This window comes from Charadrius vociferus, unplaced genomic scaffold (assembly GCF_000708025.1).
Source record: "Charadrius vociferus isolate BGI_N301 unplaced genomic scaffold, ASM70802v2 scaffold261, whole genome shotgun sequence".
NCBI lineage: Eukaryota > Metazoa > Chordata > Aves > Charadriiformes > Charadriidae > Charadrius > Charadrius vociferus.
The window spans coordinates 2,017,532-2,032,494 of record NW_009646856.1 but is presented as its reverse complement, the minus strand read 5'-3'; the positions used below and the strand labels follow the sequence as shown (position 1 = coordinate 2,032,494).

General features: G+C 37.0%; 1 protein-coding gene across 1 annotated transcript in view; it reads left to right on the top strand.

Annotated features, from left to right (window-relative positions):
- The window catches only part of MARK1 (MAP/microtubule affinity-regulating kinase 1), a 33,844-nt gene that overhangs the window by 6,913 nt on the left and 11,968 nt on the right, over positions 1 to 14,963 (top strand). The window contains exons 4-12 of the mRNA XM_009894304.1: positions 735 to 800; positions 1,809 to 1,879; positions 2,844 to 2,900; positions 6,586 to 6,822; positions 6,912 to 7,031; positions 11,164 to 11,263; positions 11,818 to 11,930; positions 13,176 to 13,329; positions 14,526 to 14,719. Coding sequence (XP_009892606.1) covers positions 735 to 800; positions 1,809 to 1,879; positions 2,844 to 2,900; positions 6,586 to 6,822; positions 6,912 to 7,031; positions 11,164 to 11,263; positions 11,818 to 11,930; positions 13,176 to 13,329; positions 14,526 to 14,719 — 1,112 coding nt within the window. The remainder of the gene's footprint in view (positions 1 to 734; positions 801 to 1,808; positions 1,880 to 2,843; positions 2,901 to 6,585; positions 6,823 to 6,911; positions 7,032 to 11,163; positions 11,264 to 11,817; positions 11,931 to 13,175; positions 13,330 to 14,525; positions 14,720 to 14,963) is intronic.

Here is a 14,963-nt window from a genome sequence, read left to right as displayed (position 1 = left end):
GAAGTATGTAATTTTCCCTTTCTGCTTTAGTTCTTTCACCTACCCCACAGCTTCAGGGCCCTACTTTGTGATGACAATTCTTCTGGCTGAGGAGGGCTGGACAGTCTTGTTCCAGAGACAGTTAATGGTCCTGAATCGGCCAGAGGGCTTGTTGCATACAAGGTATGGATGAGGTGTACAAGTTATTACATGCTAGGCGCTCCCTTCTCGTCCCTTGAATTGTTTGTTGCTTTTTCAGCATTCTTAGCTTCTCCTGGTTTTTGTTTTCTTGGGGGTGGCGGGAGGTGTGTGTGTTTGTTTTGAATAAGTGGTTACTATTACAGTCTGAGGAAAGTCTTTCAGGCTTAAGGTTTCTGGAATCCGCTTGGGTTTTAGTTGGTCCAAATCTCAGATTTCTAACTGGGAGCGGTTTATTAGTGAAACAGGGAAGGTTTGTATGATCTTAAAAACGTCTGTGTCAAATTAAACACTAATTCCAGCATGAACTTGTTTGTACAGTGTGCATAAAATTTTGAGAAAATTGTGAATTAATATGCCTTATTACCAACTGTGATTTAGAAATTAATTTTGCTTTTCTCCCCTCAAAAGAATGCTAACCTAAAGGATATACAGTTTTCATATGGTTTAGTGTTATCACTGGCCATAAATTATACTCTCTTCCTGAGTATAATTTTTTGTTTGTGCTGTGCTTTTGCTCCTTGCAGCAATCTCTCTCTCATTCATTTTTCTTGCAGTAAAATTATTTGAAGTTATTGAAACTGAAAAGACATTGTATTTGGTAATGGAATATGCCAGTGGGGGTAAGTGGATTCTTAATTCTGCTTTAAGGATAAAGTGAAATAGGGAAAACCATGCCAGTTGCATGCTTAGGAATGATTTAAGAATTTTATGGTTAATGACTTATTCCAATTTGGCCTTCACAACAGACCTAGCAGACCTTCCAGGGCTGACTTTCTTGCTTGCATCGTGTTCTGTAAAGTAACCTATTAGGTCTATGCTTAAGGTTACTTATCGTTCTGAGGTTTCTCCTGGAATATCAGGAGATAATCTGGTGCTGATCCTGGCAAAAACTTGACTTGGTATTTATCTGCTATATTTAGGCAAGCACTGGTGCCTCATTTTATCTTAAAAATGTGTGCCAAAGCACTTGGAGAGGCAGGTCTGGGGGATGGGAATAAGGAACACAGGAGAGGGGACCAGCAGGATCTTAGAGTGAGAGAAATAGTGGGTGCCTGCTTGAGAAGCTGCTTAGCACCTGAATAGGAAATGTTTGAATGTAGGAAGGGAATCCAGCACAGGGCTAGTAACCAGCTAGGAAAGACAGCTCGTCAGATAGTGCAAAGATGAGAATCTGAAAGGCATTTGAATAGCTTTATTAGAAATAGAACAAGAAGGAAAAAACAGAGGTAATACAGACACTGTTAAGTGAAGCTGCTAGAGATATGCAAAATTAATCTGGTACATAAGAAGTTGCCTGTTTCCCAGTGTGTCTTATATGCAATATGAACGTGTTCCATGATTATAGTAAATTATTTTTTGTTTGTTTCAGTAAATTTATTTTTAAAATTGAAGAAGCCTTAGTATGAAGGGTTCCATTTTTATATTTCTTGACTATTACGTGTCTGAAAAATGAAATCCAATGCAAACAGTAAAAAGGAATTTTTCCTGGCTGTTTCTATTTACTTTCCCTTCAAGAAGCTGGGGGGAGGGAGGGGGAGTTGTTGTTTTCAAGCATGATTTGATTGTGCATGACAGTCAAAAATAAAACCTGGGAAATAGGACTGATGGTTTGTCCTTGTCGTGGTCAGGAGAAGTGTTCGACTACCTAGTTGCGCATGGAAGAATGAAAGAGAAAGAGGCTCGTGCAAAATTCAGGCAGGTATGAAATTAACAGTCACTCTTTCTTTTGTTTCTATTTATGGCATTTTCAGATAGACATGAGTGTGAGCCTACTTCTTTTACTTTAAAAAAATATTCATTGTTGTGATAATGTTTATTAAAGCTGGAGTGGAAAAAAACCCTGAAGAGAAAAATATCTGCTTCCTACATACTATCTAAAAATAGTAAGACGGTTTTACGTTCTTTTTAGTGGATGTTCCTAAGAGCCACATTTTTTATTGTGACTCACTTGAGGTTTCAATCCTTTTCTGAATATTTTAGAATTTAACAGATGTTCTATCTGGAGATGTTGATATGGTGACGTGTATTGCTGTGTCATGTCATACTGTTTTGTATGAAGGGTATTCTGTAACAGGTTTTTATTCTTATTGCGAACTTTCTCACCTTAATCTTTTTCTTACCCTGTTTTTAGTGACTGTTTTGTGAAAAGCTTTAATTAGATAAATAAAGAAAAGTTGGTATTTTTCAAAATCAAAGTATATAATCAACAAGAAAGCAACTGCTTTTAACTTGCTGTTTCAGACTTGATTTTTGTTATACATATGTGAAATATGTATATGAACTATTCACTATATGAATATGTGAATGAACTATTCTGTCAGGGAGGAATGGCAGAGATATGCTGCAAATATTTCCAAAGATAAAATCTGAGATGGTATATCTGGCTCTTGGGTTGGGGGATGGAATAATTTCCTTTTAAAGTTATTGCTATTGGGTGATCTGCATTTAAAATAGATGTTTCTCCTATTACCTTGAGGAATATGTATTAAACTTCTTTTAATAAGAAAATGAGCTGCTTTTAGGGACTTTCTAGAATGAAAGCTTTATTTATTAATTTCTTAAGTTCTACTGAATCATATCAGGAGCCAAGATTACTAAATTATATACGCAAACTTATACTGAGCTTGAGATAAAATATTTCACTGATCATCTTGGTGTTTCAGATTGTATCTGCCGTGCAGTACTGTCATCAGAAATGCATAGTTCATCGTGATCTTAAGGTAGGCTGCTACTTATTTTTCATTTTGCTGATTGATAGTATAGACTTAATTTCATTCTATATACTTGTCCTTGCCACTGTCTCTGAATGCCTCAAACATGTGAATGAGGGAACTCTCACATATATTTTATTCTCATTTTTCTGCAGCACAAAAATAATGTAGCTTGCCTGTTGGAACAAGGGAGAGACAAGAATAGAACATGTGTTACTTTCATTCCAGTTTTGGCTTTAAGAAAAAGACATGCTCTCCAAAGAATTAGATCTGCTGGCATACAGATATCTACACACTGAAGCTGCAGAAGTTCAATGATACCAGTCAGCACTACTTAATTAAAATATTTTCAGTTAAAATATATTGCAAGATACATAAAACAGTCTTTTCTTAGTGATTCATAAGAAATACGTTAGGTTTTTAGTCCATTTGAACTTCTAGTTTATACTCTAGTGTTTAAGTCAGGCAGAAAAATAAATCAAAGCTAAACAGAAGTTAGTAGAACTTCCTTCTTTTGATGCTTTCTAGTAATCTGTCTGCGTAACATACCAGACCATGTTAAAGAGATCTGCAATTGCAGGTACAACGTAAGCCTTCAGTCTGAAGTTGTCTTTGTGCCAAGTTTAGGTATCATGGGACTTGGACACAAGATCTTCACCTGCTTAAAAGTTGGCTCCTGCTCTTGCTTTGATGTCTTTGTACATTTACAAAGAAATCACTGGTGTATGTTCTTTTTTACTAGTGTATCAAATACTTGTGAAAAGCTGAGGTTGAATAATTCCTACGGGTTTTTTTCACCAGTATCTTTTGTCTTAACTTTCTTATAATACACTGCAGCATACTCTCAACCTCTCTTACAAATCTCTTCCCTAATACCTGTCCATCTGCCAGCTCCTGCATGTGCATATGGTGCTGGATAATACATCCTTTTCTGCTGAGTCCTCCCTGCCCCAAGACCATTGTCATCTGATGATGGAGGTGCCTGACCAGTACTCTGCAGTCAGAATGTAAGGAAGGAAAGGGCTGGATCTTATTGAATTGATTTAAAAAAATTCCTTCCCATCTTGCGTGGTGGTTTGGAGCCCATGAGTACTCCCCTTGGCGGGGAGTAGGGAGCCAGCCATCTCCTGTGCTTGCGTGGCACTGGCTTGCTCAGCCCAGCTATATTATCGAGTCTTACTGCATTAACCCCTGCAGTTGTTTAGCATCCTGCACCTCGCTCCTTCTCCCAGAGCCTATAGTAGCCTCCACCCCTCATTCATTTCTTAGTTCTATAGCATGCATACAGCTCACTGCATTGCTCACAGGACTATACAAAACTGCTTTGCAGCATTCACGCGGGATCCCTTTTACCAGATGTCACAAGTACTCTGCTGATGATCTCTTTCCTATTTGCAAGACAGGCAGGCAGGCTCCAAAATAATGTCTTTCTCTGCTTTTCTCTCTCTGTTTTCTCTTGGATGGAGTTATGCTAGACTTATTTGAAAAGTTCAGTGTTAGGTGTGATTGAAAGCCAGTCAGCCTAGCCAATGAAAAATACATTCTCCAAAGAAAAAAGGGCTAAACATGTGCCTTTGAGGATGTGTTCTCACTTTGTCTCTTCTTTCCAAACGTTATCGCTCTCTCACTTAAAACTCTTCTCATGGAGCTGCAGAGAAGGAAGAAGCAACTTTAAAGTTGTGTCTGCATTCATATCTGCTTCTGTTGACTTTCTCCATGATATCAGCGTGTTGATGGATTGACATTTGTTAGCATCTCAAGGCAGAGGTCTAGCACCACTTTGAAGATTTTTTGATAAGCCTTTTTGGCTTTAATAACACAAAGGGTAAACTCCATCAAATGTAAGTTACTTCAGACTAAACCAGGAAGATGTGTAAGAAAAGGTGCAAGTTTGTCCAGGCTATTCTGGCAGAAGAGGAGGGAGCACAAGGCCTGTGGGTACTTAAACTGTCTCCTTTTATTTTTCTGTGATTATAAAGAGCTTGCATAGAAAGGGCTATAACCAGTTCCAACTTTGCTCATCCTGTGACCTTAACTTATCTTTTCAGTGACTGTTAATACTTTTTGTTCTGAACATGTAACCAACAAGAGCATAGTCTTTCTATTTGGCATATTAAAAAGGTCTTTTTGGTGTTTTTGTTTGAAGTAAGAAATGTAAAAGCATCGGGTACTTGGGTAGCAGAGTACTGTTGAACTAGGAGGACTATTGTAATCACAGAGCAGCTGCACTGACAGTAATGTTTTCACCACAAGGAAAATGAAGTCTTTGTGCAGTAATGTAGAAGGCTGTCAAATCTGGAAAATATCTCTGTGAGTCTGTCTGCAGGCACATCAGCTGGATGAGCTGAGATTACACGTCATGAATTGGGAAAATAAAATATTTTCCAGGATAGTTTGTAAAAATGGGTTCTATTTTACTCCTGATAGAGGCTAACTTCTGTTGTGCAGCTATTGGCTTGATATACTAGTAGTTAATTTTCTCCTGTTCTGTTCATTGAGTGCAAGTGAAATTATTAAAAAATAAAACAAAACCGACAAACCCAAACAAAATCATGTTTACCCTTTTAATCAAAGCAACTAACAAATTAATTGCTGCTTCTCTGATCCTGAACTAAGACTTTTTTATTTTCTGGGCTCAATTCTGGGTACAGCATCTGATGAGAGATGTCTGCATTTGCTATAATACTGATGCTTGGCAATTAGGGGAATCACCTGCTCTGGCTAATGTCCGTCCTCCTGTTCAAAAAGGAGGATTTCTGCACTGCTCTGTGCTGCTCCTGTGTTGCTGATATGCAGATCAGGAGCCAGGACCCAGCTCCTGGATACATGAGTAAACATTGCCCAATTCTGCCACTCTCCTTGCACAGCATCCTTGCATTTTGGGAAATGCACTTTATTTTTTTCCAGGAACGTATTAGTATTTCTCTAACCTCACTCTTCAAATCTTCTGACCTGCCTGTGATACTAAGTATAAGATACTGTTTACTGACCCTGCAGCCTGCTATACTTGCATCTATGTATATGTGATGCGTTGCATTCACATGATGATTGCTGCACAGGCATTAATGTTCTTAGATGTATAATACATGTATTTTTTCCATACACCATGTAATATTCAAGTGTTAAACACCTTGGTGGTGTTACTGCTAAAGCAAACACTAATAATAAAGGGGGGAGAATTTTTGGTACAGAATGCTAAGATACAGCACATACCTTGAAGTGTTTCATCTTGTAAGCAGAAGGGATCTTTTAAAATCTTAAATCCCTTCTAACATTTACCCCACCAAAACGGTAGATGGTGTCTGGGATTAGATTTACGTTCCTTGGCATCAGAAGCTGGCATGAACGTGTCAAAAGCTGAAAGCGGTATTATGAGAAGTCTGGATGCTTCAGTCTAGAGCTAAACCAAGTTATTTCTTCCAGAAAAGAAAACCTTCATGGTTGATTGACTAGCGAACTTTCAAGTCTGTTTAGCTGCTTTTAACAGTTATGTTTTCCTGAGTAAACGTAGTTGATTTTCAATCTTTATAATGTACTCAGGGAGATTAGTTTCTTTTGTTCTGTAAGATACAGATGGTGAACCACTTTAGAAAAAGAAACATTTTTGCATTTATTTATAAGTGGTATACTGTAATACATTGGAACTTATTCTGATATATAAGTTGTCCTTTCTCATCTTTTATTTTTCCCTTAGGCAGAAAACCTTCTACTTGATGCAGACATGAACATTAAAATTGCAGACTTTGGTTTTAGTAATGAATTTACAGTCGGTAATAAACTGGACACATTTTGTGGAAGCCCACCTTATGCTGCTCCTGAACTTTTCCAAGGAAAGAAATACGATGGTCCTGAAGTGGATGTGTGGAGCCTTGGGGTGATTTTGTACACACTAGTAAGCGGATCATTGCCATTTGATGGTCAGAATCTAAAGGTACGGTTACAATATGAAAGTTTGGCTTTTACTCTCTTTAAATCTTCTATGTCATTAGTAGGCTCACCTCTTAAAACTTTGTTTTAAAGGAACTGAGGGAGCGAGTACTGAGGGGGAAGTACCGCATTCCGTTCTATATGTCCACAGACTGTGAAAATCTACTTAAGAAGCTCCTAGTACTGAATCCAATAAAACGAGGCAGCTTGGAAGTAAGTAATCTCATCTTGGAAAAAAAGAGTTTTCAGGTTAAGAAAGAATAAAAGACAATAATTGCTTAAGACTTCTGTATTTTTCACAATAGGTACTTTATTTCAGTTTTAAGGGCCCAGAAGTCTCGTTAAAAATAAACATGGAAATGTGCCAGAAACAGTGCACCTTGAAACAGAAAGTGTTAATGAATGAAAGTCTAACCTTAGTTGCAGCTGACTAAACACTATCATTTAAGAGCATTTCAAAGTGCAGACTGCTCCCACTTATTTCGGTCAGCTAATGGAGCTAGTTCACAATGTGTGGAAAGCAGGACAAGATCGTAAATTTCTTCTACATGGAGTTTTTTCAGGGAAAAAAACCCAAAAACAACAAAACCAGCAGCAGGTAGTAGCATAAGCATTTATGGAAACTTACCGTTTCCAGCATGACTCCCTAAAAAAGGATATATAGTTTTTTTTATCACCTTTCTTCTTCTATGTGAGGTTTTTTGTTTGTTTTAGTACCATAATACAGATAAACACTAAGAACTCTTTGAATGATAAGCTAATAATTGCTAGTTGTTTCTGTTCAGTCCTTTCTTTTCCCCCTTCTGGTAGCTTTGTTTCTGAATTGCTGGAAAATTAACATGTATAATAATACCTGCTGTGTCCCTCAGGTAAAATCTGTTTTGAGGATTTCTACTGAGTTATGATTGGGGCTTTTTTGTCAGTAAATTAGATTTTCTCTTCAGGGGATGCAGAGAATATCTGTGCGTAACTTGTAAGGTGTCTAAAAGGTTCAGTGTTTTCAAGGGGCTGTTTTGTTCAAGATTTGCTGTGTTGGCATGTACTTGCTGGATAACTCCGGAGCTGATATTTAACAAATATTCTGTGTAGAGAGCACTCTAAATGCTGCTCTGTTCTGTTTTGTGAGTTCTTTAACAAAGAGAGACTTTTTAAAATAACATCTACTTGCCATAGAGATGGAAGTAGAGCAGAAAATAAATAGAATGGTTTTAAAATAGTATTTGCATGAGTTAATCACTAGTGACTTTTGTTTCATCTTTCTAAGCATACTTGTGCAGCGGTGGACGGTGTTCCAGAGAATAAATCCCATTTAAGCAGCTTTTTATTTGTAGTGGCATGACTTATGCTTCCTGGCATGGATGCTACCTGTGTAAGGAAGCGTGTATTTACTGAGGTCTGTCTGCATGCAACTTATTTCAAGCTGATGCTGGTTTGTGACTTGTTATAAATAGTTTTAACTTGAATAAAATCTGTGCTGAAGAGAACAGTGAAAGATGGCTTCTACTTTACTCATATTCATTAATTATGGTGTGTTTATTACTGTCTAGAGGAAATAATAAGAGCGTAGTCACTTGAAGATGGTGAAATATCACTTTTTTCCTGTGTCATGTTTCAAGTTTTAGGAAAAAAGATTTTCCTTTTATTGAACTTTCCTCTGGATTTTCAGCAGTTTCTCCCCAGATCTAATTTCACTTTTCTTCTAGATATTGTAGTGTTATCCAGTTCTTCTAAAATTCCTTCCTGTCCCTGGAGAGAGGTATTGGATAGCAGCCTTGTTGGAATGGTGTAGCTGTCAGATTGTATGAAAGAGAGCGAGTAAATGTTATGTGTGATGGGGGGGGGTCTTGAATCAGCACCAAAATACTGATGATAATGGTCGACATCACAAACTTTTTTTAAAATTAACATTCCTAAAATAACATGTTGTTTGAATTAGAAAGCTATGGTACGTGGTTTGGAAAGAAATTACTATTTCTTCTGTCGGAGCACTTCTAAAAGTATATCTTTATTAGAAGTTTCTGAAAGTGGAAAGACAATACCATCTTAGGTGGGGAGGATTTTTGCTTGTGCTTTGTCTTTTAATTATTTGCTAAGTCACAGCCATACACCTGCTCAGTTCCCATGCATGTTTTTCCCAGACCATCCAATAGGATGTTTGTCAGTGACGTTAGCATCAAAACTGAGACTGACACAGGATCAGCACCGTATCAGTTAGGCTTAGCACTCTTCCTCTGGTAAGGACCAGGCAAATTGTTATTAAAATGGTTCATTTAGCCTTTTTCATGGTTGCAGCACAGAGACAAAATTGTAGAGGCAAGAGAATGTTGTAAAACAGTAAGTCTTCTCAGGAAGAGATGGGGAATAATGCATTGTCAGAAAATATGTGGATCTCTCTTAGCTATCATGATTCCAACAAATTCCTCCTTCCCCTCAGTCTTCAATTCTTTGCAAGGCAACACTATGTGAAATTCCCACAGAGCAGATTTATGCTTACAAAGAGTAATAAAGTAAAGAATTTTGGGACAGACAGGTCTTGAGCCAGGCCAGATTTTTATTAGACAGTTTTCCTGAAAATTGAGGGAAACCTCATCGATAATATCTGGTTGATTGAAATTCAGTTTAGGTTGATCTTTAAGAAATACAGTTTGGGTCAGGTCTTTAAATACCCTGACCAAAGCTGCTGCTCTTTAATCAGCTGACTGGAAGCCCAGCTGAACTTACACAGATGTAAAATTGATCCTGGAATTGGATCATTTGTGTCACTTCGAAATGCTTGATTGTAAGAGCCAGTTTTAAGAGTTGTACAATAACTCAGTATGTCTATGAGATCATTTTAGACAGAAGCTGGCAAAAGTTTAGATATTTAACAGATGGAAACCTAGAGCAGATTACATTGAACTATAGATCCACCTACTGAAGAGACATGAAAAACTCTAAGTGGGAATTGTTGGGTTTGCGTCTTAATTCAAGAAGGATCAAGAAAGGGGGGTGGGATTTGAGCAGTGTGATTCCTGTCATCACAACACCTCATCATGCTTAAACTTTAGATTTAATTAACAATATCTTTAAAAAATTGTAATTGCAGATACTGCGTAGTACTCTTTGGGGAGTCTATAATGTTACTGCAAGGCTACAAATACATAACCCACTTAAACTCATGCTCTGTGTGCCAGAAGTGCAATATAGCAATACATGTTCACAACCCCTTTATCCCCCTCAAAAACCAAAAAATCAATTCTGTGGCAAAGCTTTGAACAAATCTTTAAGTCTTATTGTCAGCAAAATGTTAGCTGGCCCAAGTACAAAGTCCTGTATTGTTCTTGTAAGGATACAGCTATTTGGGTCTGTAATTTGGCAGCAGCACTACATACAGAGAATTTGGTTATATCAATGGAAAATAGGGTCTTTTGCTCTTTGTGAGAAATAACTTAATTTGGTGTTTGCGAGGCCTATCTGGAGTTTGTGGGAAACTTGACTTGCTGGCACTTGTTCCGCTCTTCTGTCAATCTAGTGAGCAACACTAGCATCTGTCCCTAAGGAGGCATGTGTGCCTGTTGCTGTAGGAGGGAAAATGTTTGTAGCTGTTTTAAAAAGGATGAATATGTCTTAACGAGAAATTGTGGTGGTGGTTAGGGATTCCAGCTGATCAGTCTTGCAGGAATATAAAAGATCCAGGCCACAGCAGGAAGAAATTTTGCAAAGAATGCAGGAGAAATATTTAAAGTAAATGTCTGCATGGCACAGAGAGAGTTAAGAGGCATATCTCTCTCCAGCTGAACTGTGAACATATTTAGGTCAAGTGCAGTGAGAAGATCCATAGGAAAAAATGGCCAGTTGGCATCACAGTTTTGAAACAAATGACTGTAGGAAGCATCGGCATGCTCCTGAAATATTCCTTAGTTTCTAAACACTTCCTCTGTTATTATTTGAAGGAGTTACTTATTGTGATCGAGTTGGTATTGTAGTAACATCTAGGGATCCTAACCAAGATTAAGGAACGAGTGTCAGGCACTTGGCAAGATGAGATTAAGAGGCAGTGGAAGTGAAGGGTACAAAATGAAAGATTTTTGTACGTTGGAACTGCAGGGTTGTTTTTTTTCTCAGCATTTTTTCTGATATTTTGGGCAGGGGGATTGTATTGTAAGAGGTAAATAGTAGGGGGAAATGAGATGAACTAATGGAGACAAAAGGATGTGAAAGATAAAAAAAGAAATCAAGATGTGATGGGGAAAAAGCAGCATTCAGATTGTTATGAATTTTAGTTGGTTTTCCTCAGACCAGCCAGCACAGATTTAATCAGGTATGGCAAATGGCATATTGACCTAAAGCTCATTTCTTTTCTTAGCAAATTATGAAGGATCGGTGGATGAATGTTGGCCATGAAGAAGAAGAACTAAAGCCATATACTGAGCCCGAACCAGATTTTAATGACACCAAGAGAATAGGTAAGACTTACTCGTATGTTGCATCTGATGTAGATACGGAATTTTATCTTTTAAGTCAAACTAAACTCTTATCGAATTTGAGATACAATCTCATTGTACAAGTAAAATGTTTTCTTTTTTTTTTTAAATGAGAAATTTCATTACAATGCCCTCCTTATAACTACTGTTGTGACTTCACTGAGCTGACATGAATCTACAAGCACAGTAAAAGACAAATGAGGGCAACAATTTTTATCTGCAGTGGTCGGAGAAAGATACTGTGTTGGTCCTGTAGCTGTTCATAGTTTCTATTTGCTAGTGTTCTATTTGTTTGTTGAATAACATATGATGTTGAACTATGTTGAATAACATAGTTGAGAGTTTTCAAGAAGAAAATAACAATGAAAGAGGGGAGTTGTAGCCTTTTTGATTTTGCACAGCAAAGATGATGCTGGTTGAGTTGAGTCCTAGTTACCTGTTAAATTATAAGGGGTTTTTATATTTTCATTTTTATTAAGTTGTCAGTAAACCCAAGCACTTATTCTTCTAATGCATCTAGCTCTTTTTACTTTTAGACATTATGGTCACAATGGGCTTTTCAAGAGAAGAAATCCATGAATCTTTAGTAAACCAAAAGTACGATGAAGTCATGGCCACTTACCTGCTTCTAGGTAGAAAACCACCTGAAGTAAGTGCTACCTAATTTACATCTTCTCTTTTGGCCTTTGCATCTGGCTGGGATGAATATTCTGGTTGTTGATGTTTTTATCAGCTATTTTGTAACATATTTTTTAAAAAAAGTGACTGGTAACTTACTAATGTCTTCCCTTTTCATATCGTCTTGGATATCTCATTAGTTCCCATATAAAGAAATAGACTGAATATTGTGTCTTCTTGTGTGCTTGTAAATATGGTGAATTCCTAGCTGTTAATCTGAAGTGGTATGACTTCTAAGTGCTAAGTCTTCTTCGTGTCATATGTCTACAGTTAAAATCTGAAATAGTTAATTTGACTAGAGCAATTATTGTTTGAGCCACTAAGATGTGACATCCCTTATTTCTCACAAACGTACTCATACTTTCTCACTTATATATTATAGTATATTCTATTATTTAATAAATAATTGCATTTTAGTAATTAATAAATTTGTCATAGAAAATCTTTTGACTGTTTTGGAACTGGAGGGATCTGTAGATCTTTCGAGACCACTGGGATTTTCAAGAAATCAAGCTGAGACGAAGGGTTTCGTTTTGAAGGAATTATTTTTTTCCTGCTGTTTCCTTGGCCTGCCTTCATTTCCGAGATAGTGTAGAACTGATATGTGCATCCTTGATTGCATTTTCCCACAACATCTCTGAAACGGAATTCCCTTGTGATGGCAGAGTATGGAGGGAATGTCTCTAAAATGATTTTGACTCGAACTGCTTGGAAGAGGATATTTGTCTTTTCCGCTGCTCTTACTTACAACCTATGCTTCGTAGATATCAACAAAGGAGTGGCTGAGTTTACATACCTTATAAAGATGTGTTGAAGACCATAAAGAATCCTTGAATCAGTAGTGCTTGCTTTTTTAGCCCTGCTGACTCAATCAGATGTATTTTGAAATAGTTCTGAAGCTATAAATGCTCTTAAAGCTTTAAAAGAAAACCAAAAAAGGCTTAGGTTTTAAAATAGCATGGATTTTGTTACTGTCAAGATTCTTATAATTTTAGTTTGAGCATTCATTAACTAATTAGCTTTAGCTGTGTGTTTTTAAAGCACATTAAACACAGACGAAGTGATAAAATTCATCTTGAAGAAAATTAAACTCTGGATACAATTTTAAATTTAAAAAAAAAAAAAGCCTTTGATTGGAACCTTTGGCTTTATTATGCCTTAAAAGTACAGTAATGTTGAATTTTGTTTATACTTTGAAAAACTGTTTTTCTTGTAGTTTGAAGGAGGCGAATCCTTGTCCAGCAGCAACTTAGGTCAAAGGTCTCGTCCTAGCAGTGACCTCAACAACAGTTCTGTGCAGTCTCCCGCTCACCTGAAGGTCCAACGGAGTATATCAACTAATCAGAAACAACGGCGGTTCAGTGATCATGGTGGGGATGACATTCCAACAAGTAAAGTAACATACACAACTTAAGTCTGAATGTGCAGTGTTTTGTGAACCTGGCAGGTCCACCACTCTGTGCATTTGTTGTGTATCTCGTTGTGCTCCGCTGTGATGCTTTTATTTGTATGAACGCTTCTATGGTAAATCTGGGTCAATGTAATTTACAGATTTATTTTTATGGACTTGTTACTTGGTTGACTCACTAAATAAGAGCTTGAGGATGTTTCCTGTTTAGGAAGTCATGGCAAAATACGGGTCTGGATAAACTCAAAAGGCAGCAAACCTTTATGTTTATCAGTACATTTGGAGTTGGGGCCAAATTGTTTCCAAGAGACAACAATTTTACCAAGTACTCAGGAAACATTTTCAGGTGAAAGTGGTTACATCCAAAAGATGTACATATTTAAAACATTAAATGAAGGGTGATTTTTTTTTTCTTTTTTCAGATACCTATCAAATTACTAGAAATATTCCTGAAATGTTTTGCCCTTTTCTCTGCCTAATTTACATTGTTATTTCTAATATTCTCCCCGTATTTTTTTTTACTAGTCTCCCTCTATGCTAGTCGTGGGGGGGGGGGGGGGAGCTGGTGGGTTTTGTTTTTGTTTTTTCAAAAAAGTAACCAATATTGTGAAGATCATCAGATGATGTAATTTTATTTCAAAGAAATGTAAAATTCTACTGATGGAGGATTTGTGCCAAAGCATTTTAAAGAACGATGAGGGGGAAAGAATTGTAATTTTTCCAAGTATAAACATGCTTTAAAACAAAGTAGTTATAGTGCTTTCAGGGGGAAAGGATCTTCCATAGTGTTTAGAGGAAAAGATACGTGGCAAAAAGTAGTAAAAAAAGATAATTTGAAAAGTATCTTCTAATTCCTTTTTTCATAATATTGGACAAATTGCATGCGTTTAAAATGAGAATTAAAATACTCTTCTAGGTTTTACATATTGATGTGAAATGGGAACTAATTCTGAACTGCAAATTGGTAATGAAGAGAGAGTAGGTAAAAAGAACAGGCTGTCAAAGCTCAATTTAATAGGTTGGTATATGTGCTGAGTTTACAGTCATGGTTGTTCAAATGCTTTTTTTGGACTCGGGGAATTATATTTAGACTATTTTGGCCAAGAAAAATGCAGTGATTATTTTTAGGTATTTATTAAAACTGTTTTTATTTGGCAGTTGGTCCCTCAATTCCTCCTGCTGTGTCATACACAAAAAGGGCTCAGGCAAATAGTGTGGAAAGTGAACAGAAAGAAGACTGGGACAAGGATGTCTCACGCAAACTTAGCAGCACTACAGTGGGATCCAAAGGAGAGATGGCTGCAAGTCCACTTGTGGGTCCAGAAAGAAAGAAATCAACTACAGTTCCCAGTGTGAGTGTGTGTGCTTTTGGCTTGTTATATTTATTTTTCCCTATTTAAACAAAATCTGCAGCATAAGGTTACTATAGACATAATGGTTACTGAATAAGCCACTAAGTCTATTTCTGGTAACTCTTACTGGCAGACAGAAATAGGCTAGAGTGGATGTCTTTTAAAATAAACCTTTCCCTTCCCCCCACAACTTTACTTTTTCTAACACTAACATAACAGTAAGCACAAGAATGTCTGCACTTGA